The following is a 26,741-nucleotide window of genomic DNA, read 5'->3' as shown; positions in this document are numbered from 1 at the left end:
CAATGCAGTGTAGATAATCCATGATGGGACACCAAAAGAACCTGACGAGACCATGCATAGAAACTTGCAGAGTGTAACCTGTAGTTCAAGATCGTTGTAGATTCCCAAAAAAGCTTGTTGAATTTATGACATGCAGGTTTGGACAGGCCGCCATTCAGCTCGGAGGCATGGACTTTGCTCCTACTGTACGTTCTGAAGTTATTCGCTGAAAAGGGAAACTATTCCTAATGGCAATAAGGATCAGAATGAGATCTGATAACTAAAGAAGTAATTCGTATAAATGCTTGCGAGTCGCATTACAGGGCCCTTCAGAGTAGCCACCGGTGACATTCAACTTGAGCTTCTCTGGCGTTCCGGTTTGCACATCCCGAACGTAGTCATTTTCGAAGCAGGTACGAGAGAGGGTCTGGTGCGACGGTGATTTAGAGGTGTATCTGCGACCTCCAGACACCCAGGAGCCTGCAGTATCAGGGCTCTGTGGTATCTCTACAGGTCCTCTTTCTGCAGCAGAGATAGTTTGGGTGGGGAGAGGGGAATTCCTCAGGCTCAGAGAAAGGGAGGGTTTTAACCTCTGTCTGTAAAACGTCCGGGCCGATGAAAGGCAGATGAAATCGCTGACGGCATACTCCATGTGTACACCCTCGCTTCTTCCTCCTTCCTCTCCTGAGCGCCCGTGTAATTACTCCGATCCGTAATTGCCGGGTTGCTCACGTTCTCACACAAAGTAGGAGACTGTCTTTGGAAACAAAGCCTCTCGCTGTCTACAAGCGCGAAAGGAGAATCGATCTAAATTGCGCTGTGCTATGCGGCTCTTCGAGGCCGGTGACACGCCACTGGTTCTCCTTTTTTTAAGTTTTTTTTGTTTTTTTCCATCTTTACCATCAACTGCTCAGCTATAAGTCGCTCTTTATGAGGGCGTCTGCCAAATGCTATAAATTAGGGGTGTGCGATATTGACAAACAATATCTCAATATTTTTTTTATTTTATTGATAACGATAATAAATTAACGATGCCAAGTAAATACAGTGGCTGATACTTTTAACTTTTAAAAGCATGCCGCTGAACCTGCAGTTTTCTTTTCTTTCCTGTAGTGCAGGTTGCATGATTTATTACTGTAATGAACTGAATTTATAGACATGAAATATACACAAATTTTAAAATATTTAAAAACTTTGATTTAGTTGCAGGTCTTTCACAATCATTTCAGCACGGCTGCTTGTAATATCCGTAGCTCTTGGAGTCACCGAGGGGAAATAGGTAAAGAATTAAGTCCAGCCTAAAGCTTAAATACAGGAGTCCCTTTCACAGTTAACACAAAAGCCATCTTCAGTCATTTTCAGGTTTAAGCTCCATATATTTCTGTTAAATAATGCAGATAAGTTGTGTTGAGTATATTCTAATATCGGAATCAGTATTCTAAATAAAATCAGCGTTATCTAATGACAAAGTTCTGATACGACTACAACGTAAAATGTATTGCTACTCTACCTGGATATTTCCTCTCTGAATGAAGTACACGAGTGTCTCGTTGCCAGCACTGCCGGGGGTCCGTCTGAGGGATTATCCTCCTCCTCTTTTGGTTTCTTTTGCAGTTCTCTTTTTAATGTGTTTGTATAAGTTGGTGGTGCTGCCACAGTAGCGAATGGCCTTCCTATACACACACACTGCAGTTTGCAACGTTCTCATTTATAGCTGTAAAATAACTCTACACGACGCCCCTCTCTTTTTCTGCCATCTCTGTCATAGCGCCGGTCCTGATGACGGGAAATGGCAGCAGAGTAGAGCAGGAGCAGCTTTAAACTAAAATATCGATAACGTCAGTCTCGTATCGACCCGATACCAACGGTGGTGTCGATACTATCGATATCAGGCTCGATCCACCCAACCCTAATGCGCACGAGTCGTACCTGCTAGACGTAATCACGTCATGTATTCGTGCACTCTGGTTGTTTTGTTTGGGTTTTGCTTTATAATGTCAAATCACGTATCATCTTAGACACTCTTTCTGTCTGTCTGTCTGTCTGTCTGTCTATATATATATATTGTGTGTGCGAGAGAGAAAGCGAGATGGATCTTTCATACACCTCTACCATAATTAAGACCAGTAAATCAATATTTTTTTTTTGTTTTGACTTGTAGTAAAAGTTTAATTAATATCGACGTTTAAATAAATCTATAAAAGTACTGCTAACGGGTTTTGTATGAATAAAATAATTAGAAATTAGTTTTTTTTTTTTTTTTTTCTTTTAGCTTTTTTTTTATTCTGAAATATCTGCTGGGTCTTAAAACGTCTGGGAACGTAAATCGGAATTTCATCAGGATGTGTGTGTGTGTGTGTGTGTGTGTGTGTTTTTGATGTCCTGATATAAATCAGAAATGTTATTCTTAGTGGTATGAACCTGGAAAAGACGCTGTGGTCTGAGAATGCTGCTGCCTCTGCTGCTGCCACTTCTGCTGCCTCTGCTGCTGCCACTGCTGCTGCTGTTACTAAATGTATGTGACGTGGTGTCTTTTAATGAGAAGCTGTTGCTGCGCTTCTCTAAATAGGCATAAAGCACCCTTTTGCGAGAGCAGATGGGTGAAGATGTTTGAGCCAGAAATAGGCACAAGTTGATTGATTGAAACAAAGAATTCATTAATTTATGTCAGTTGTAATACCAGGTTTATATTTTATATGGTTTAATAGCCATGCAAGGTGTCATAGGCAAAACAGGAAAAAGAATTGTGTCTCACCTAAGAAACCCAGAGCCTTTAATAACCCAGAGCCTTAACCATTAGTTGAACTCATGGTTTTTGTGCAGTCCCAGCTGTGTTGGACATTGGAAGAAGATTAGGGGTTGAACAGCCTCACGTCCCATGACTGGCACAGCAGAAATCACGTGTCTCATCTATCCAATCGATCACAAGTTTGAATCCTGAACGTACCACAACCTTACATTGGCCAGGCGAGCCGTGGCGACTTGGGTGAGGAGGAAAAACTCCCTAAGGAAGAAACCTCGATAGAAACCAGACTCAAAAGGAAACCCATCACCACCGAATGTCCGTTGATTAATTTATTACAGTATTCTTGTTGAGGTGTACAGTGAGGGGTGCTTAAATGCAACCCATGGTCCTTGTTCCATTGTAGTACACATTGTAGATCAGTAACAGTCCAAATCCATCCTCCAGGTGTTCCCCTGTGATGCTGCTAGCCGCCTTTCTCATTGGTTGGAATGTGTTGTATGATAGAGGAGAGCTGCCTGGTAGAAAGGAATCCAAATGGAATAAAAAAGATGGACATCGCTTTCCATCACTGTAGACCAAATTCAGAGTTTTAGTGTGGCCTCAGATTTTTGTACTTCAATGCAATGTACACCTAGCGATGTTAGAAAGTGAGGATCAAAGCGCAGCAGCAGCCATGAAGCAGGAGCACAGCGGCTTAAGGGTCTTGCTCAAGGGCCCCAAGAGTGTCAGCTTGGCAATACTGGGGCTTGAACTGTAAGCGTATTACAGATTTGTAGATTTAATTCATTTATTAATCCTGAGCATCAAGTCAGAAGAAAAACCCATATTCAGTTTTCATCTTGGTTTTATTCATCTTGCTTTAACACTTCCTCCTCGCCCGGCTGTACATCTTTCTGCGTGGATTGAATAGAGGTCAAAGGTAACCAGAAAAGAGGTCTCTTGCTGACAGACTGTGAAGCAGGTGTTTTTGGGTTTCAGCCTGATAGATTTCTGGGAGGCAAACAGAAGGGCAGGGTGTTGATCTGACCTCCAGTCAGCACCCTCGTTTTCACTGATTTGATATATTTGCCAATCCGAGTGCCAGAGGTCAGAGTTCACACTCGGAGAGCGGTGATCAGTCTATTAAATATCACGTCTCGGCCGTGCAGCAGACGACAGTGTTAGTAATAGATGTTTATTAATGAAGACCATCGTAGGGGTCGAAGACCCTTTAGGATGTAATAGTGAGGATAATCCAGGGATCTCTGGATAGTCACATTCACATGGTTCATTCAAGTGGCATAATATATTGATTCTTTGGTCTTTTATATGAATTCCTTTTAACAAGCTGGAATCATTAGTAGGGTTGTGAAGGGGCTGCAACTTTCCGGAAACTTTCCAAGGAAACGTCAGCTGGGGATTTAAAAATATTCCAAGTTTAAAACTTACCAGAAATTTATAGGAATTGATGATTAGATTTGGGGAAATGTATATAAATATTATTAACAAACATGAATATAATGATTTTGTTTGGTCCTAGGCCGACACGCATGCAAACTAATACTGATTAAAATAATTAATAATAAATAATTACTTTTGTGATTTTGTGAACAGTTCTAGATATTCTGCAGTGAGTGTGCTGTGAGCGTGGGATTGATGAATGTGCACGGTAAAATTCAACTGAACAAATGTTTTAACCAGAATTATCCTGCAAGTCCCCCCCCCCCCCCCACCACAAGTTTCCGGTTATTGGCTTACCTGCAATTCCCAGTTTATTCCCATCAATGCCCATGGAAAGTTTCCCGTTATCAAAATTCCTGGAATTTTGCAAGCCTGATCATTGATTGGCTGGAAAGAATTCTGAATGCTAAAATAGGGAACTAAAGAGATGTTGGTCACACACCTGACCTACAGGCTTTGTTTGGTGAACTCGCTCCCTATAATCCCAGCTTTTGTGTTTCCAGCTGTTCAATAACACGATCAGTACATTTATTGCTTTACAGCATGCATGGTGTAAGTGGGGTTAAGTTTAAACATGACCCTGCCTTCCATTAAGCCTTCATATCAGACCCTAATAAAGAAGTCTGACGCACAATGAAGCCTCCTCGATAAATAATTGAGGCCCCATAATGTAGGTTTCAGCCGCTGTTATGTGGTGCTTTAGTGCTCCGTGTGATGGATAGCAGGTTTTAGGAAACAAGCCTGACTGTTCCATCTGTGAAGAGTCCTGACCTGTCTCAGGGAGCTGAACTTGGTCTACATCTACACTGATCCGGATAAATTGAATTGAAACTGCGTTTTTTTTTTTTGGGTCTAACACGTTCCTCGTCCACACTTTAGTTTTCAGTCGTTTCCCTAAAGTTTACGTCCCTGTACTGCGCATGAGCGAAACATTTTCCGCCCACCGTGTATTTACTTCCCAGCTCTCAGAAATGTTGTCAATGACTGGAAATGCGTCGTCCCTTTTTGAAAGCCTCAGTTTCCACAGTCCATCCCACAGTCCACTTTTTCACACTTATTCACTTTCACAAAATCAGTCGTTCTTTTTTATTTATGAGCGGATTAAAACTTAACTGCTCAAACACGCAGCAATCCACCAATCAGAATTTTATATATATATATTTCTGTTATTGAGGTTGCTGTATGGATGTGTGTAAGCGTTTTCTGTGTATGCACGCACACACACAAGCACACACTCTTCCACAATTGTACACTTCTGTTTTTCATACCTACACAGAATAAAGCTCGTTACCATCTGCTTTATCACTCACTGTGTTTACTACGTGCTCAATTGTTATTGGGGCTTTTTGCGTAACTTGAGACCTGTGCATGAGTGCAATTTAGACTCTTTGACAAGGTGTGGTACCATATACAGTACTGTTTTATTTGTATTTTTTTATTTTTATTCCACTGTGTAATCAGAAGCTTTACATTCGATTAGAGCTGCAGCTGTCAATTATTTCAGTGATTTGAGATTATTACATCGATTAATCGGGTACTGTCTCTTCAATTAAGAGCAACACTAAATCTAGAAGAGAAAATAAGACGTTTTGTTTTACTTTTTTTTTTGGCAGAAATTGCAAATCTGTGAAAACTAAACACATTTAGTGCATTTAATTACATAATAATTGCAAATACAAATAGATAAAATGTTTTTATTTTTTTTATGAATTTAAAATGACAAAAAAAAAAATTAAATATTATATATATATATATATATATATATATACACATACACATACATACATACATACAGTACAGACCAAAAGTTTGGACACACCTTCTCATTCAAAGAGTTTTCTTTATTTTCATGACTATGAAAATTGTAGATTCACACTGAAGGCATCAAAACTATGAATGAACACATGTGGAACAAAAAAGTGTGAAACAACTGAATATGTCATATTGTAGGTTCTTCAAAGTAGCCACCTTTTGCTTAGATTACTGCTTTGCACACTCTTGGTATTCTCTTGATGACTACTTTGAAGAACCTACAATATGACATATTTTCAGTTCACTTTTTTGTTATGTATATAATTCCATATATAATTCCACATGTGTTCATTCATAGTTTTGATGCCTTCAGTGTGACGCTACAATTTTCATAGTCATGAAAATAAAGAAAACTCTTTGAATGAGAAGGTGTGTCCAAACTTTTGGTCTGTACTGTATATATATATATATAATATAAAATTTATATAAATCCAAATGCACTGTGGTGTGTTTTCTTTTAGTTTAAAATGATCCCAAGCTTTGGAAACTCAAATAATTTGCCTCTATGCTTTATTGTATTAAAATTTTTTCAAGGGATCGTTTCAGCCCTACACCTGATTTTGCTGTAACCAATAAGAGGAATGGCTAAGGGTGTCCCAGATTGATGCAGGGGGGATGCTGTGTTTCCAGGCCAGTCTGGCTTTAGGCTCCCCCCGTAGATTACAGCTGACCCACAAAACCACATGCTACCAAATGCCTGTGCCAAACATGCATTAACATGAATTAACTGTCTTACTGAACCTTTTTCTTTTTCTCTGTCTCTCTACAGATATTTCAAGAATTTCCTATTACACAGGTGAGTGGATCCTCCCTCCCCAAACCCTCTCCCCCAATAGAGTTTTCCCAGCAACATATTAGTCATGTCTCATCCCTGTATGAAATACACCACTGCAAAATCAGAAAACAAGATAAAAAGCTCCATAAACATTTGAATGCAGGATCCAGGTGGTCACAAAAAATAAACCAGTGCGCTCCTGTAGATTCACGATTATTAAAGTATTCACTCAAGTGAAAATACTTTCACTACAATGATATTTTACTTAAGTACACGTTACTGGTCTAAAAAAATCTCAAGTAAAAAAAAAAAATCATAATAAAACGCAAGGAGAAGGTGATTTATAACAAATAAAAAATAATAATAAATTGCATGTGCATACAGGTGCATCTAAATAAATTAGAATATCAATAAAAACTTTTTGAGTGATTCAATATAAAAAGTGAAACTGGTATATTATATAGATTCATCACACACACACACACACACACACACACACACACTGATACATTTCAAGTGTTTATTTGTTTATTTTAATTGTGACGATGAAGACACCTTTTGATGTCTCTGGTTCAAAAGTGGCTCGACTCAAGGAATGCGTCAGTCCAATGAATCTTCTTGGTTTTTTTTCTACCACATTTTTGCCTTCCATTCAACTTTCCACGAATGTGCCTGGATACAGCACACTGTGAACAGCAGCTTTTTCAGCAATGACCTTTTGTGTCTTACCCTCCATGTGCAGGGTGTCAATGATCGTCTTCTAAACAACTGTTGAGTCAGCAGTCTTCCCCTGTGATTGTGTAGCCTGAATTTAAAGGCTCAGGAAATCTTTGCAGGTGTTTGGATTTAATGAGCTGATTAGAGTGAGACACCATGAGTCTCCAATATTAAACCTTTTCACAATTTATTTACATATATTTTCTGAGATACTGAATTTTGGGGATTCATCAGCTGTAAGCCATAATCATCATAAAAAAAAATAAACACGTGAATTATATCAGTCTTTGTGTGATTTAATCTATATAATATACCAGTTTCACTTTTTGTATTAAATTACTCAAATCTACTTTTTAATGATATGCTAGTTTTTTCAGATTCACAGCCTTTGTGCAATATTTTGTTGAAGCACCTTCGGTGCCAATTACAGCCTCAAGTCTTTTTGAGTACGATGCGCTTGGGACACGTATTTTTGTTCATACCTATTTAGTATTTTTATGGTACGGTAAAGGGAAAGCTAGATATTGTAATCAGTGTCCTTGCTATAAATTCAATTCAGTTTATGAATATTCAGATTTCTTTTTGTCTTTCTGACTCGGGACTGTCTCACAAGCTGGCAATCTGGAGCGGTGAACTAAGTTGTAAGGTTTAAGATGGGTTTAAAGCACACGATGGCAAAGATGCCATTGGATCACAGATATCGACCTACACTGAAAGTCCCAAATGAAACGAGTATGTACTCGAATGTGTTTTTGAACACGAGCCTGAATATCTGTGCGTCTGAGTGTACACTCACATTTTACATCTGAGGCATATCCAGAGTGACCTATTTTACACATGAGCTGTTGAAGGTTAAGGGCCGTGCAAAAAAGAGAAGTTAAATTTCCATCAAATGTACATCCAGACATTATATAACTGAATACACTTACATTTAAAATAGGGCTGTCAATCAATTAAAAATATTGTTGACTCGTGATTAATCGCAACTCAATCGCACGTTTTATTTGTTCTTAATGTACCTTTAACTGCAAATGGATTATTATTAGTAGTGAAACCAAACTCAACATGGAGCACTAAGATAAAATACCCGTCTAAAGTTATTAGGAATCAGTTATTAAAGCAATTATGGTGTTTTTTAAATTACGTAAAACATCAGTACAAGAAACTGAATTTTTGCTATGTTTCCACACGGACGGTTTTAATTGCCGGATTTACATGACCAAATGTTTAGTGATTAAAATGAATGTTTTAATATAAATAAAATTAATATATAATTATATAAAAAAAATCATTCTTTATATCGGAGTAAAGAACGGGCGTTGAAGGTTTAACATTTTTTTATTGATTTAGTTTTTAGTAAATATGGTCCAACAGAAATGCACGCTGCATTAATTACTTATCTCGTTAATAAAATGAGTGCCATTACAATGAATTTGCATCAACACACGTTCATTTTGACAGCCCTAATATAAACACAAGTACGTCTACCTCTGTACACGCATCTGTACATACCAGTATGTGCAAATAGATGCATATACACATTGCATTTCTTTTTACTGCGCATACGCTCGTCAGAAATGTCGATAGAAGAAGAAGAAAAGGGAGTGATATTGTTAGTGATCTTTTTCTTTACATCATATATTTTGATCCAGAAAATTAAATCAGGTCTATGAAACAATTTTAAATACTTTATTTCGTGCTATGGAACATGCAGGAAACACAAATCTTAATGTTTTTTTTTTTTGTTTTTTTTACCTGCAATTTGGCGTGCTTCCAGACGAAAACTTTTCAAGCTGTTATTAAAAACCCAGTTATCTGAATTCTGCTCAGCCGCTTATTAGTTTCGGTCGCGGTTTGTCGTCGTGTTGTCGTTAATTTCGACATTTAATAAAGAAGCTCAGGATGCTTATGAAAAGCTCTATTTCTAAAATCCCTCAACCCACTAATGTAGTGTAATTTCTCTGGATGTGGAGCTCAAAGGCCGCTGTAATTACTGCGAGTTGCCACTTTTAATGAAGCACTTGGTGCCCCATAGAGTCAGTAGACAGCAGAGCAATTACTCTTCCCTCTGTCACACAGCTATTATTATATATGACTGTTTCTGAATGTGCTCGTCCTGTTTATTTGTTTATGCCTTATTTGTTTCGGTTCAGCGTTACACTTTATTGCGTGTGGTTTTTGCACAGTCATTAGTGTCGCCCCGGATGCCGACGCCACGCCGAACGGCCCAGATGTAGGGATTCTGCAGTTCTGTGTACGTTTGATTGGAACACCACTGTTCTGGATTGTAATTAGGGTTGCAAAGGGGCGGAACATTCTCAGTAAATTTCTGGAATCTTTCCACGGGATCCTCATCTGGGGAATTTGAGGAAAATATTCCAAGTTGGAAACTTACCAGGAATTTATGGGAATGAATTTGAAATTTGGGGAAATGGTTTCATTATTCGTGTTCATTCTCTACGTACTTTATCAAACGCCCGGATATTATTCGGTTTATTTTCTGCTTCTGTCATTATCAAGAAGTCCGGAACTACCTGAAGAACCGTTAAGAAACCATGGCAGCTTTGTTGAGCAGAACACATTCTCATGCGCTGAACTCCTTGTAGATGTAAATGCAATCCGTCTGGCACGATGGTTCCAATTTCTCCGATTCTGAAAGATGTTTGGAACTTAATCTAGCTCACAGGTTAATTTCGAGGTGCATGAACTTCCTCAAGAACCGTTAAGGAACGGTGCAGGCTTTGCGAGCAGAGCATTTGCTAATGCGGTGCGTTCTGTGTAGATGTAAATGTGGTCGATCTGGAATGATGATTCTAGTTTCTTAGATTCTAAATTATTCTAATTCGAAATTAGGCTACTTTAAAGCGAATATTAAGGTGCATGAACTTCCAGATAATGTCGTGCACGCCTTGTAGATCTAAATGCAATAGTTCTGGCATGACTGCTATTTGGAAGCAGTGCTTTTCTATGGTAAAGTTGTAGAAACGTTAAAACATAGCGGAGCACACGCTTTAGCCGCGTTGACCTGCAGCTATTAGAGAGGATGAGGAAGAGGAAGTGAAATAGCAGGTTCTGAGCGCTAAAGGAAGCGGCTCGGACATCTGCTCTGTGAAAACAGCTCTGGTTCTAATTCGAAAGTGTCCATTGCAGGCACTTCCTTTAGATTTGATTGTCATCCCGTCTAATGCTATCTGCCATATGTTCTGTCTTTCTGCTGTCTGTTTTTCTTCTCGACAATATATGGCCACTGTTCTTTACCTCCCCTGGGGTTTTTCTCTCACAATAGGGACACTGACTTAATGAGGCCGCTCCAGCTGTGGTGATTCCACCTTCTGCTTGCGGGTTTATTCACCGGATTTATTCTCTCTGCGCGTTTCGGCACCGTCAATCTGCCGTCGGCTCTGGTGACGGAAATGCGGTCGTTTGGTTGTGAAAGGCTTTTGTGTGAAGTCAACAGTGGGCTGGACATGAGGGTTTATATAAGAAAGGGGAGTCCACATTTTCTGCCTTAAACCTTTTCCTTTTTAGCCTGAATCCTTTTGTGTGAGAGATCTGTTACCCCACTGTTCATGTGAATAGTTTCAGGAGAACATCCATCCATTTCCTCATCCTCCCTCCAGCAGGCGTTATACTGATCTTGTGAACCTTTTTGAATAGGTTTCTCCATACTATTGCCCTATTCGGTTTTTCTAAAATATAAAAATAAAGAATTTTTTAATATGTTAATATTTAAATTATATTTATTAATTAACTTATTTAGGCCATGTCTAGACCAATCCGGATACATTTGAAAAAGGGAGGAAAAATCCACGTTTTCAAACTAAACAAAAGGTTTTAGTGTGGACATGAAAAAAAGACAAAAAGCATTTTTCTTCTTTTTTTAGGGTTTATTTATTTTATTTTTTTTGCAAAGAGATCACATCTGTTTGACATTTGTCACTTTGACAAGATTTCCAACTTAGATATGCTTCCTAATCAGGGGAAAGAAAAAGCATTCAAACAAAAAAACCCCTGGCAAGATCTTCATGACAATAACAGATCGATAAATCTCTTTAAATTATCTTCCGTTTATACCAAAACTAGTTACAAAAGAAAGTGGATATCAATGCAATCTCTATAAATAAACATAAAACCGGTTTTATAACAAAAAATAATGTTGGTTAAATAGGAGTTATTTACTCAAGTCAACAAATGTGCCTTTTTGGTCATTCACACACATTGTAACTTTCTCCATAGTAAATATACTTTTTACAACGTCTATCAAATCCTGTATTTGAGGTGGATTAGGATTATACCAGCACCTAGTGATGGCTTTTCACTTGATTATTCTATACATATATTTGATCCTTCTTTTCCAGGAACCTTTGACAACTTGCCTCAAAAACTTTTCTAATACATTATGTATATCTTTCCCAAAACTCCTGATTTCCGGGCATCCTCAAAATATGTGAAATATGAAAAATATGCCGCAACGTCTCCAACAATTTGAGTTGCCTAGAAATGTATTATTCTGTTTCTCCAGCAAAAATCTCTTCAATATGAGGAACAGAAAACTTGCCTGTTGTAGTTTACAAATATTTTCCCAATCTTTATTTGACATGATACCACTTTATTTCTCCCATCTCTCCCTAATTTACAGAGATGAATCTCCTGCTTAATCCATCAATGCTCTATATAATTTACTATTAGTCTTTGACATTGGTCCAGCTTTGTAAGCTGAGGAGAATCTTTGAACTAAAGCACTCTTAGTTCTCCATCAGTCATTTTACTTTTCTGATAGAAATGATCTGAAGATATCTAAAGAGTTTTTATCCAAGATTTTGGAAGGTGAGAAGATGCCTGAGGAATGGAGAATGAGTGTGATGGTACTGATCTTTAAGAATAAGGAAGATGTGCAGACCTGCAGTAACTACAGGGGAATTAAGTTGATCAGTCACACCATGAAGTTATGGGAAAGAGTAGTGGAAGCCAGGCTGAGAGAAGAGGTGACCATCTGTGACAATCCGTGTATGGTTTCATGCAGAGGAAGAGCACCACAGACACATTATTTGCTTTGAGAATGTGGATGGAGAAGTATAGAGAAGGTCAGAAGGAATTGCATTGTGTATTTGTGGATTTAGAGAAAGCGTACGACAGGGTGGAGAGAGGAGGTGTGGTATTGTATGAGGAACTCAGGTGTGTCAGAGAAGTATGTGAGGGTGGTGCAGGACATGTATGAGGACAGTGTGACCGCAGTGAAGGGTGGAGGTTGGACTGCATCAAGGATCGGCTCTGAGCCCTTTTCTGTTTGCAGTGGTGATGGACAAGGTCAGACAGGAGTCTGGATGTTGAGGTTTTTGTTGGAAGTGACTAGGATGGAGAGGATTAAAAATGCGTTTATTAGAGGGACAGTGCATGTAGGACGTTTTGGTGACAAAGTAAGAGAGACGAGATTGAGATGGTTTGTGCAGAGGAGGGACATGCGGTATATCTGTAGGAGAATGCTGAGCATGGAGTTACCAGGAAGGAGGAAAAGTGGAAGGCCAAGGAGGAGGTTTATAGAAGTGGTGAAGGAAGACATGCAGGTAGTTTTTTTTTTTTAAAGAGGCAAGTGTAGAGGACAGGGGGTATGTTTTGATTACATTTTCGATGCTTGTATCTTGCAGGAATCTCTACAAACCAACCAATCGCTCTGTCCTTCCTTGATTTCGCTTGATACTCTCGATTGGACCAACCAACTATTCATCTCAACTGTGCTGCCCAGTAATACTTTTGCAAACATGGAAGTGCCACCCACCCCTCCTTTTTCTTTACTCAGGGTTTAAAATTTTACCCTTGATTTCTTCCCTTGCCTTATGACTCTGGAAATCAGTTTATCCCACACCAAAAATTGCTTTTTGGACAGGGGTGACAGGAAAAGACTGGAATAGATAGAGTAATCTCAGAATTATGTTTTGCTTAACTAAATCTATCCTAGATCCCATGTTTAAAAAAACTATAAAACGATCCATCTTGCGAAGTCTAATTCTATTTAAAAAATAAATATTTATTGATTGGGGCCATAATTGAGCATTTCTACATATTTAAGATCCCTTTTAAGGCATGATTTATTTATTTGTAATTATTTTTAAAGGTCAGTACTTGCGTTTTTCAAAATATTTAATTAAAATCCTGAAGAAAGTCCGAAAGTTTGTAATGTTTTGAAAAGTTCAACCAACCACTCCGTTGGCTCCTTTAAATGAACTAATGTGTCGTCAGCAAATGGTGCTATTTTGTGCTCGTCATCTTCGATGTTAATAGTTTTTATTTTGGAATTTTGCCTGATCTACTGCTCAAGGGGTTCAATAAACAATGCGAAGAGGAGAGGTGACAGAGGGCACCCCCGTTTAGAGCCCCTCTCCAGTGTTGAATTACTTTGAGTATTTTGTAAGTGTACTCTCAAGAAAACGCCACCTGACTAAATTAAAAGCCTCTTTGGCATCAAGGCGTAGGAGGACAGCGTGTAAATTAGACTCTTGGATATGACTGATAGCATGGAGAGTCTGTTTAATGTTGTGTTGCGTTTGTCCACTCCGATCGAAACCAGATTAGTCTGAGTTAATTAGTTCAGGCATTATCACGTCAAGCCTTTTAGCCAGGACTGAGAGAAATAGCTTTTCTAATCCATATTCAGGACGGAGATTGGTCTATAAGCCGTCCAGTCTGGTATATTTTTCCCCTCTTTCCGAATCACAGAAAAAACGGCTTCTCGCCACGAGGGCGCCAAATCACCGTCGCGTAAAACATAATTAAATGCTGGCAATAAAAAAAAGGATAAGTGGGATAAATCGAATATATATATCTATATATATCTGGACCTGGTGGTTTATTTGTTTTAAGCCTGGAAATTGCTTTATTTATTTATTTCCTCTTCAGTTATATCTGCAGTTAAATTCGCATCTCCAGGTGTCACTCACCAAAGGGAGTTTTGAAGGAGTGAGAAAAGAATCTGAACAGGATCTACAGTCTTGTGATTGTGTATACAGATTTTTATCATTGTTTTTTAAACACTCATGAAATATGTTTCGATATCAGGTCGTGTATCGCCGTGGCTGCCGCTTGCTCGCGTAACATTCTGGCCAATAACTTAATCGCTTTGCCTCCAGCCTTAAGAACATTAGTCATGTGTATGGAAGTAAACCAACTATGTTTCAGTTTGTTTTTTTTTTTATTTCCTGGGACAAATTTGTTTTAGAATCTTTCTAATTTTCCAATTTATTTAAGCTCTTTGTAAGCATGTGAGGTTTTTCAAGTCTACATTTCTTTAATTTAGACATAACGGCTATTACTTTACCCCTAAAAAACACTTTACATGCATCCCATAATATAGTAGGCGGGACTAATCAATTATCATTCTGCTAAACATATTGATCTATTTCTACTATAAGTTGTTCACTAATCACTCTTATTCAGGAAAGTTTTTTTCGGTTTAATCTCAAAATTTAGAGAAAGTGATATTAAAGCAAATATGAATAATATGTTTAATCTCTTTGTCCTGGATGAAAGTCTCTCTATACATCAATCAAACCTATTTATTTGAACATTGTGTTTCTCTGGTCCCTCAGTGGGTTCGCTAGTTGAGCGGAAGAGTTCGAAGAATCTAACTTAGAGTCTTTAAGTTACAGATTATCTTTATAAAACTAATTATTTTTTCTTTCACTCCACACATTCTCCCATCTTTTTGGTCCCTTCTACCCAAACTCGTACAGCAGTCATCGATAAGCTCCCCCTTCCGAATTAGAAATAAACATCACCGTAACAAAGAACAAGCAGAACTTTCGAATAAAGAAGAATTCAAAGAAAATAAAATCAAGACTTACAAGTGAGGGGTCACATCATAACGACCCTTAAATGAGCAGGGATGACAAATATACTCCATGGGAGGGGAGGGCTAATGCACTTAAAGACATATCGTCCTAGAAATTGTTCATCTTTTCCATCTGCACCATTTGCCCTAATAAAAAAGGGAAGACCATTGGTGGGTTTAGATCCAGGATTCCTCCAGGAAAGAAATCGTGCCCAAACAGTTTGTTAGCCGTAGCATCTCTTCCAGCACTTCTTTCCGTGTATATCAATTCTATTTTATACCCTCTTCCGTTCTTTTACCAGACTCGTTCAATTCTTCCTTTATATCCTGAAGTTGTTTGTGGCGGTTTTGTTGAAAGTCCCTAATCTCGTCAGGCTAATTTGCACTTTCCCCGTGTTGCTCGCGCAAATTTGTTCAAGTACGTTTGGGTCGTTTTCATTGGTCTTCTTTTCTTCCTCTATAGTTGCTCCTTCCATAAGTCTGTCAACACTTAAAAGTTGTTAATATCAGGATCTGGGGCACTGACCTTGTGCAACTTGTCAGAGCGGATTGATTATGTGGCCATTCTCGAAAAAAAAGACCCATAAGGTGTTTCTGTGAACGGACTTTAGTTTTGTTTTGTAGCGTCTTGGTAATTTGTACCAGATCAATCCTTCTGTTGCTGTATGATTTAAAGGTTTCTTGTAAAAGAAATTCTATAATTTCTATAATTTTAGAATTGCAGTTTAAATAAAATTCTGCACATCACACGTTGTTTGGTGTTCATTTGTATGAACTACAGTAGCTACAACCTTCCGGCCATTTAGTTAGTGATAGAACAGCATACATCGGAGATTCTGACTTCTGCGTATTTCAGTGTGGAAAAGTATATGGAATTTGGAATTCTGAAACTGAAATGCACGGCTCGCCGGACATTCGATATTCAAACGTTGAAAATCTTTTGTTTGTCTCAGTAATTCAGAAGCTTTCCTGAGTAAAGGGGGAATGCTGAAAGGTACACAGATTGCATGATTGCTCTGTAGTCAGACACACGGCGCTCTGTGTGTGGTAACAGAAGGGCCGAGTAGATTCCAGCCGGTCTGGTATTTCCGTCGTGTCGGAGGAATAGTATCAGACTCGAATGGCTTGGCTTAATGCTATCTCTGCTTTCCAGGAATGCACGACTGAAACGTGCTCCCGGCTTCTCTGTCTGTCTCTTCAATAGACGTCAAACACACAGAGAGATCCCCTGCTGATAAGCACCGAGATCGGCTTTTTACTGAGTTCCACCCCCAACCTTCCCCCTCCCGGGACCTCAAACACTAGGGGACTTGAACACACACTACTTATCTCATCTACTTCATATAACATTTATATAAGGATGCGAACATTTTTTTCAAATATATATATCACACAGCAGCTTTATAGAAATAAATTAATTATTTAATTAATAAAATGCCTTTTAAATGAATACATGCCTGGTACACACTTGTTATATGATAAGCCTTGATCATTGAAAATCCACTTTTGTTTTTTGTCTTTAATTAGTGTAGTTTATTAATAGATACAAAAATGTTGAAAGCTATTTATTGATAATTAAAAACAAATTGGGGTTTTTTGTGCCCTTTCTTTCTTTCTTTTTTTCTTTCTTAATTAAATTTTTCTTTATATTCACATTTTATTTCATTTTTAAATTTCTTTCCTAATTTTCATTTTTTTCTTTTTTTTTCCCCTTTAAATACTTTCTTAGATTTATACTTTACTTTTCTGTCTTTTGTTAATTTTTTTTTTCATTTTTCTTTCAAATTGTCATCTGACCATAAATCAGTCATGTTATAACCATTTCTGCTGCTGGACAGTTTTCACCCTGGTGTCTCTGATACTTACCGACTGCTTAATGACCACAAACATTGCTGAGGGAAATTTTTTATTTTATTTTATTTATTTTTTTAAAGGCACAAGTTTAATGAAGGTTGAAGTTTTATTATTATTGTTATTATTATTATTGAATCAGGTTTGTCTATTCACGATAAGAATAGTAGTGACTTGTATAAGTGCACTAAAGTGAGAGTTATTAACACTGTTAATAACGTTGTTAGCAGGTCCCCTGGTGGTCTAGTGGTTAAGATGCAGCGCTCCCACCGCTGCGACCCGGGTTCGATTCCCGGTCAGGGAACCATCCCCAGCCACTCTTAGTGCCGGTCCCAAGCCCGGATAAATTGGGGAGGGTTGCGTTAGGAAGGGCATCCAGCGTAAAACATGTGCCAAATCAAACGTGCGGAGGATCCGCTGTGGCGACCCCTAACGGGAGAAGCCGAAAAGAAAACAATAACGTTGTTAGCACCTGCATTCTTTGCAGCCTTTGTGATCTGCCCCGAGCAGGTGGAGGAGTGTGTATTGTGTCTGAAGCCCTGCTGGTCAGAGAGGAACGTGCAAGGCCATGAGCAGGCTCAGGCGTGATTTGCGGCCGGGTTTGTTTTGGTAAACAGCAGTGGGACGGCCTGAATAGGGAATGAGAGGGGAGATTTGCATATTAATGAGCTTCAGTTGAGCTCCTCTGACCCCTCCTTCTCTCTCTCTCTCTCTCTCTCTCTCTCTCTCTCTCTCTCTCTCTCTCTCTCTCCTCTGCAGTTGCCTCAGAGAAGCTGTGGAATACACACCGCATAGGCTCTATCTCTCTCTCTATTTCTTCTTCTTATCCTTTACAGCATGGCACTGCAGAGGATATCCTCTTGCTCGTTCCTCTCGCTTTTCTCCTCCGTGATTTAAGGCTGTGTTCTGGAAACCGACTTTTGTTGAGGGTCAGTTCTCAGGTCTGGACTTGGACTTGGGATCCAGCGGTAGACTAAATAGTTCTTGATCATCGACTTCACCCGGGACACTCTTTCCACAATTTCCTTGCTGGATCTGTATTCTCGTCTGGACTCTACGTATCTGAGGAATACTGGAGTCGGGGCCCAGGCTCTTATGTGGGTGTACAAAAGCAGCGGTTGCTGGCCGGCCGCTCGCATGCGGGTCGAGATGAACCACTGCATTCCATTCCCGATGTGCCTGGCTGGAGGTAGACATCTCCCTGTGTGTTCATAGAGAATCTCCTTTAAATCTTCAGCTCCTGCTCTTTTGCTCTACAGCTTCAACAACCTTTAATATAAAATAGTGATGGGTCATTTATAATCTACTCTTTAATGTGACTCAGTCGCCTCAAAGAGCAATTCTTTCATTTTCTATCGGACATGCGCCATCAAAGCATCCCAAAATCTACGTAGGTTCTGAACACAGAATTGAGTAGTTCATCTCTCGTCTCTTCTAGTCCACATTGTTCGTTCTTTTATCACGTGACTCCCATAAACGCTACACATTGCAACAGACCCTTTTTGGTCCGAATCTTGACATTATTGTTACAACAATTAAAGAAGTCACATCACCAAAGAACTAACGACACGGACCAGAAGGTATGAGAGGCGAAGCTACTCATTCCGTTTATCATTTGTAATTAGCTGCAGTGTCGTATTTTTTTAATCAGAACTATTGGTGTATGTAGACGTGTAAAGCTGCTTATTAAAAATTTAACATTTATTATTTCTGATCAAAGGAACGAAATGAACTAATCGACTGGGAAAAAAAAAAGATTCGTTCATTTTGACGAACGAGACTCAAAGATCCAAGTCACTAAAATGATCCGATTTCCAAACATTAGTATAAAACAAAGCGCTCAGATGATGTGAGTCCTGTTGTGTGATGAGTGATGGGTAACCTGTTGCTCTGCTGAATCATTAGTTGGTCTTGTATTTAGATGTAGGACCGAGTTTTGATAGTTTGGAATGGATTTATTCTGTTTTTTTTGTTTGCTCTGATTGCATTGTTTGGGGGTTGACCAAACACTCGTAAATCAACGAATAAAAGGATTTGAGGTTCTCGTTTTTCACGAAATCAAATGTAAAATTTTAACTAGTGGCGCAACAGATCGTTTTTTTTGGATCCGCAAAAAAGGGGAGGAGACAATTTACTTTCTATTTTCTATCAAAGAAATACCCCTACACATGCGATTTGAATGATCTGGGAGGCTTTGGAAGTGAACACATGACCGCTCTGGATCACAGATTAACTGTTGCACCCCTACTTTCAACCTTTCAAACACTTTGATTATTAAGAAAGTGAACAATAATTTGTGAGCAATATTTGATACGTGGATCGTTTTTTTTTCTCGAGCACATTCTCTCAGCATCGCTGCAGCATAGGAGACCGAGACGTGTCCTGAGAGTCCCATACAATACAGATTAACATGGCAGAAGTAGAGCTGTAACTTCCTGCAGACACAACGGGAAAGTTTTTTTTTGACACTATAAAGTTCCTTTTTGTGAAAAAGGAGACGTTGGAAGTCCTAAGGCACATGAGTAAGATTGATTATATTGAATTGCACAGCATCATATTGTTCTCCATTACATCATCAAAATCTAATTCAATACACTGTGATAATGCAATCCATGATGGAGAAGGTCTTTTGTTTGTTTCAGGAGTGCCTTAAAATAAAAGTGTGCTTCTCCTGTGGAGGAACGTCCCACAGACACAGACCATTACGCTGAAAAGCAAAGTGTAGGGAAATTCGCTGTGTGTGTGCGTGTGTGTGTGTGTGTGTGAGAAAGACGTCACTCTCCGCATTCGCTCGGCCTGCTTTTGTCTGCATGCCGGTTTTGCATCAGCAGCTGCCTCGGCACCCATCAATCTCCCCGAACCGATTCAGCCTCAGTACCAAGCAGCTTAATCTGACACACATTCTCTCTTATTAAATCTTCTCTTCTCTCAGCGTAAACGTGGTAGAAGTGCGCGAGTAACGAGGTCTAGATCATGAGAATTTCATGTAGCGCAAGGCTTATTCCTGATGTCTCGACGTCAGCGTGACTTGTTGTGATGTATAGATTGGTGTAACTTTACGGCTTACAGTGGCAGATAAACACCAGCGTTATATATATATTTTTTGGTTGTGTGTAATATTTCATGATTTTGCTACGATCTACCGTTTCAAAATATATTTTAAGCCGTATGGTAGTAGGAAATGACACGACAAGCTCAGTAATTAGCAGTCAGTGCTGTCAGATTCGGTCATACTCAGTTGAAAACTGGTTGTTTGGCATGTTTGGGTCAAGGATTTGTTCCGTTAGCGTTCGGTTTCTCTGAGGGGTCATCTGTTCATCTTAATAACTCCAGACTCATTCTGAAGCAGTTTTGTTGTTTCACAGCAAAAATATAAATGCTGCTTTGTTGCATTTGCTTGTTCCAGGACTTAAAAAAGGATGTATGTAGTATAGTATCGTGTTAGAGAAATTTTACTTTATGATTATGAATTATATATTTGGAATATAAAAATATTGTGCACCAGTTTTAAACGTTTCATCTTTTTTTTTTGTCTATAAATATGCATGAAATGATTCCCTGATTCCATGAGAGGAAATTAATTTTTTTTTTCTTTTTTTTTTTTTAAATATCAAAAACACCATGTAGCTTGAAGCTGTTTTATTAACCAATCAGCAAAGAGATTTGGTCACTCCAAGGCCATCTACAGGCGTCCAATCACGTCTGCATTATTTTCGCTTCCTTTGATTGTCTGGTCAGAGCGTGCACCAATCAGAACTCACAAACCGCATCTGTAGCAAACTGCACATGCTCAAATATATTCATGTGGATTTGGCTGTTTGTTTTTTTTTCATTCCACAACGGCGGAGAAGAAACCGTTTCTGTCGCAGATACGCTTACAAGGATGGTTACAAGACTGACTTCTGCTGGAGATGATGTATGCGGGCGGTGCAGTTGTGGCTACAGTGAAAGGAGACGTGTTGAATTGTGTTCGCTTTAGTAATTACATTCATCCTTATTGTGTTCATTGTGTTGGTTCAGGTAGGACACCACTTGGATAAAAATGGTGTAAATATTTAAAAATGTGATTAGGTGATATGACAAAACCATACCCACGTTTCTTTTAATACATGATCTCTAGCCTGAGGTTTGAATGCAAAAGTCCAGCAATATAACAGTCATATTGAACAAAGTGTCCTATTTATTTTATTTGTTTTATTTAAGCTTCAATAAAAACATGGAAATTTGTACCATATATTCCTGGTACAGTGATTTGTTTGTTTCAATGATTCATTACGACGATCCAAAATTCACTAAAAAAACTCTGCATTAGGAGTCAGAAGGTGCACGTAATTGGCGCAGGTTCCTTTTTTGGAATCCGCGTCCTCGAGATGTTCCTCACCCTTAATTCCGGCACCGTATTACGGAGCGAAGTCTATATCCGGGGATTGGTAAAGCTGCTTTGTGATGATTGTTGTTAAACATGCTACAGTAATCACACGTTAATTGTGTTTCTCTCCATCTGCTCAGCCTGAGGCAGAGTATATACATGAAAGCATTAGGTTATTATCAGTAACGCCGTGATCGTTTGTTCTTCTGTAAGAAACGGTCCTCGAGGGGGGCACTCTTTAATCTCCGAAGTATCTTAGAGGCATTTTATGAATATTTAAGCAGCTTCCTGCTGTTAGCGAACAGCTACGGATCTGTTTGAAGAACCGGGTGGAGGACGTGTGTCGGTCATGACCCGGGACACGTTTTGGAGATTTGCTTAAATAGTACGTGTGTAGATCAAGTTCAGTAGTAACTCTTGTGTACACTGGTGTGTGTTGCTGCAGAACCGCTCATTAGCACTACTGCAGTGCGTTTTGAACTTCATCTGCCCCACACACACACACACACACACACGGTAGCTCCGCAGTGTAAATAAGGGTCCTGAGAATAGTCAAATTTTTTCCCTTTTGTTTCTCCGTGCGGGTGGGGAGGTTGGTCTTTTGGTGGGTTTGTTTTCACTTGCGAGCCATATTAGGAAGAATATAGACCTCGTAGGCGACATGTGGAAGAAGTTTTCATGATGTGGCTGTGCTGCACCACACAGAAGAATCTCACTGCAATTCTGATAGCATTCAGGCATCTCACTGTTTGGGACACGGTCCAAATAGTCACCATTTCGAGGTTTTATATGTAATATAATCTATGATCGGTTTTATGAATTATGAACATTCAGTAATAAAAATAGATGTTGGACTTGTGAATAGAAGGTCGTAAGTTTGGATCCCAGCGCCACCAAGCTGCTACTGCTGGGCCCTTCAGCAAGACCCTTCCATCCCAACAGCCCAGTTGGGTAAACTTGCTGCAGCATCGCCGTATGTCAAACTTATGTCATGCCAAACACCTCTGTGGAAGATTTGCTCAGTTTCAACCACGTTTGCACTTTATAACTTGCAGTCCATGATGAAATAAAGCACACGGTCAGAACAGCACCAGTTGCACGGCTCCCGATGTACACAGGACGGCGTCTTTTGCCACACTTACTTATGAAGGTCGGTGCTCCCTGTGACTGTGCATGCAGCCTTGTGCTGCCATCTGTTGGCGTGTTACAAAACTAGAGTCAAACCTTTTTCATACCACCTCGTAAGACTGATGGACCACTCTAGACTTCCGATGTTTTAATCTCCGTATAAACTTGACCCTTGCCGTTATATACGATCGTAATTTTATTACCGCATCTGGCCGCTGGCAATGATTTTTCGTGCGCAGGTTTTAAATGTCATACTCTGAGCTTGATAATTAGTCTAAAGCACTAAGCTTGAAGCCAGTGGACTTCACTGATAATAACGGCCACTTCATCTGTCAAGTCTTTTCCGCTGTTCTGTCTTCCTGTTTGCTCCCGCTAATGAAACGGATGTGTCCAGATCCAGTTAATCCTTATCACTGTACAGGACAGCTTTTTCTCAGCCCTGCAGCCACCAAGGCTTTCACCTGCCCCCCATATTTTCTTTTGTTTTCAGCCTTCGACTGTTCCTGATGTCACCACATTCACTTTTTTTTTTTTGGCAGGATCTGTTATACAGCTTCCTGCCTCACACTGTGAGCGTCCGTGGTATTAATAACACTCTTGTGTGCTGCGATGGTTGTTTATCTCGCGTTCTTCAGCACTGGATGTGTCAGCATGGGGAAAGTGTACCAGCAAAGAAAGCAAATGGAGTTGCATGTTGTGCTAGGATTTATCCTTTCCAGTGCAATTTAGAGGCTTCACAAGGTTTAATTTATTGTGAAACAGGCAGTAACAATACACTCACTTTTTTGTCCAAAAAAAAAATAAAATAAAAAATTCAAATGGTTTTCAGGAATTTGGAAATGTGAGAAATTGTGTATGGGCGTCTTTATGACAGCGAGTGGGCGTGGCCAGCTGGGAACGCACCTTCAAATCCACATCTAGTTGAGCAGAGCATTCATCGCAATGTGTTAAATACATGTTCAAACATTTTAATTGTCAATGCATTAAAAAAGATATTTAAATCCCCATTGTGCTACTTTTTCACTATACTGAATGCATTTGGGACAAATAACATCTAAATGTTGGTTTTGCTACTATTTCATGTTACACACATCAAATCAATTTGGGAGAAACTTATAAAGCATTAACATTAGTATCTCATTTACATCTTTACATCTTTATCTGATGTAAATGGCAAATGTAATGCTATTTAAATTTGCTTTTTTTCATCAAACTTTGCACATGTAATAAAAAAAAAAAAAATTATTTACAGAAATACACTTGTTTTTGAATATTTAAGGAGTTTGTGAAATGTGTGTTTCATTCAAGCTGTTCAGCAACAATAGACGTTTGTACTAAAAATCTATAATTTGTTTGTATTGGTAGAATGTATTATTAGTATCGCTTTTCACACCGAACCTGTTTGCACAGGAGTTTAGTTTGACCTGGTTTTAATCCTGTGAACCAGAAACTCATACAGTACAGAGAGCTGGTGGCTTTGGGTTCGCTTTAATCAAACTCAAAAGCAGATGTCGACATATGTGGAAGCGATTCCCGAACGGCTTTACTTCCTGCTTCAGTACAATGGTGAGAACATGGATTGTGTGTATGGAGACGTGATATCATCACAATATATGGAACCGAGACCACGTTTGTAATAAGAATAAGAAGCAGTGACGCGAAAAACATCAGCACAATGCCTTTGCCTTTGCCAATGCCACGATGCCAAAAAAGTTGGTTTTAACCTTCCAATGTGATATGATTTGGCAGTTTCTCTCACTTATAAATCACTTAGATTTATATACAATCAGTTCCTCATCAGTCTTTCCTGTACCGGATGATGGACACTAGGTGTGTGTGTGTGTGTGTGTGTGTGTGTGTGTGTGTGTGTGTGTGTGTGTGTGTGTGTGTGTGTGTGTGTGTGTGTGTGTGTGTGTGTGTGTGTGTGTATATATAGATGGATGGATGGATGGATGGATGGATGGATGGATGGATAGATAGAAAATGTACATGTATGTAAGATATGTTTTACTTCTATGGCTGGACAGCAAGGCTCTTATGAAGGCCTTCTCTGAATCATTGATTTATTTTTAAATCTATTTTTATTCAGGAATGTGTACACATTGACTTCTCTTCATTTCATGCCGTTTCCTTCTATCCAGAGATTCTATCCAATCGGATTTCAACCGTCACATCACGTATGGCCATAAGGGCAGCACTGTGAGCACTGCATAAACTCTTACTTAAAACAGTTGCTTTAACCAATCAGATTGCCATCCACCTATCATCCGAATACTAATGCATTTCCATGTGCTTTGATTGGACTGTAGTCAGAGCTCACAAACCTCATCTGTAGCAAACTGTACAAGCTCAAATCTATTCATATGGATTGAATAAAGTTTTTAATTCCACAATAACTGAAACGAAACCGTTTTGGTCGCAGATGCACGGACTGATCTCATGAGGCAAATATTGGTGCTTTTCCTAGAGATGATGGTGATGCAGCTGTGGCTACAGTGAAAGGAGACGTGTTTCATTGGGTTTCTTGCTTTAGTGATGACATTTATTCTCTCTGTATGAGATTGCCGTCTGTGATGCAGCGCTCTGTTCTACTCTCTATAATATGGATTTTTTTCTAGCCATGGCGTTCAAATGATGATGATATTAAATCTCCCGTGAATAAACAGTTACTGTTCTGGTATATATAATACTAGGAGTGTTAAAGGAATGCACCTACATCCTGTGCAGCACATCTGACTCATTACAAAGATCATCAGCGACTATATGACTGACCCGGGTTTCGCTTCTCGACTTGTCTGAGAACGTGTTGACACAATAGCCCGGAAATGTGTAAAAGTGCTGCCTCAGCCTTTTACCTGAAGGCTAGGTGAAGAGTTCAGACATGAGATGACGCGATGTTCAGTCTCATTCATGAGTTGCGAGTTCATCTGCATTGATGACAAGTACCGGGCGTGGCGTCTTGTCAGACCCGAGAGCACGGGTAGTATTCCTCTCTGCTTACTTCTACTCGCACATGGCTGTGTGTTTGCATTTCCATATCAGTCCTGAGTGGCCTGCATCTCTGAGGTTTCTGCATAGAGGTAGGAATGCAACTAAAATGAAGATCTTATACGATGTAACCACTGATAAATGGTATGTATGTTTTGATCTGGTGTGTTTGCTGCCCATTTCTGGCTGTGCTGAACTACAGTGGCTGATCATGATGTACAGATGTTTGTATAAGCGTGTATAAAAAATGCTACCTGGTAGTGGGTGGATTTATTTATTAAGCAGCAAATTAACATTTTGTCCTTAAAGTTGATCTTAGAAACAGGAAAAATGTGCAAACGTAAGGATTTGACTGAGTTTGACAAATTGGGACGTCTAGACGCCTGGGTCTGAGCTTCTCCTAGTCTGCAGTGGTCAGTATCTATCGGAAGTGCTCCAAGAAAGGAACAGTGGTGAACCGGCGACAGGGTCGTGGGCGGCCGAGGCAAATTGATGCACGTGGGGAGCGAAGGCTGGTCCGTGTGGTCCGAACCAACATACAAGCTCCTGTAGCTGTTAAATGCTCGAGGAAAAAATTAGGCATGTGGCCACGGGTGTCTTAAATTTTTTGCTTTATCCTGATTCTCCATGCCGTCATGTCGCACTGCAGTGGTGTGTATTTGTGTTTTGTGTGTTTGTGTGTTGCATACCAAAGCAAGCACATCCAATTTGTGCTCTAATAACCCTAGAAGATAAACAAGGGTGCATTGGGTCTCAGGACTGTGTGTGTGTGTGTGTGTGTGTGTGTGTGTGTGTGTGTGTGTGTGTGTGTGTGTGTGTGTGTGTGTGTGTGTGTGTGTGTGTGTGTGTGTGTGTGTGTGTGTGTGTGTGTGTGTGTGTGTGTGTGTGTGTGTGTGTGTGTGTGTGTGTGTGTGTGTGTTGGGCGCTTTTCTGCCTCAAGGGAGAGCATTCCATCACTTCTCAAAGGAATGGACATGAGATCAGAATCTCTGAACGTACAGCACACCGTACTCTATATCGCCGAACACAAAATTACAGTGTGATAAGGAAAAGAACAGCACAGAAAATCTCCACCCTGCGTTTCAGCCATGATTGTCACAAAACCATGCGT

The 26,741-nt window shown here is 39.4% G+C and overlaps 1 protein-coding gene across 24 annotated transcripts in view; it reads left to right on the top strand.

The window, feature by feature from the left end:
* ptk2aa (protein tyrosine kinase 2aa) overlaps positions 1-26,741 on the top strand; it is a 128,046-nt gene that overhangs the window by 26,073 nt on the left and 75,232 nt on the right. For 12 of the 24 annotated variants that reach the window (XM_083523507.1, XM_083523524.1, XM_083523515.1 and 9 more), the window contains exon 2: positions 6,747-6,773. In XM_083523507.1, the coding sequence (XP_083379633.1) occupies positions 6,747-6,773 (27 nt within the window). Of the gene's footprint in view, positions 1-6,746; positions 6,774-17,905; positions 18,335-25,628; positions 25,723-26,741 lie in introns of those variants that run through there. The other 12 variants (XM_083523514.1, XM_083523511.1, XM_083523506.1 and 9 more) reach the window with 5 other exon arrangements.

The sequence above is a fragment of the Silurus aristotelis genome (assembly GCF_946808225.1).
Source record: "Silurus aristotelis genome assembly, chromosome: 21".
Taxonomy (NCBI): domain Eukaryota; kingdom Metazoa; phylum Chordata; class Actinopteri; order Siluriformes; family Siluridae; genus Silurus; species Silurus aristotelis.
This window is presented reverse-complemented; position numbering and strand designations above follow the sequence as displayed.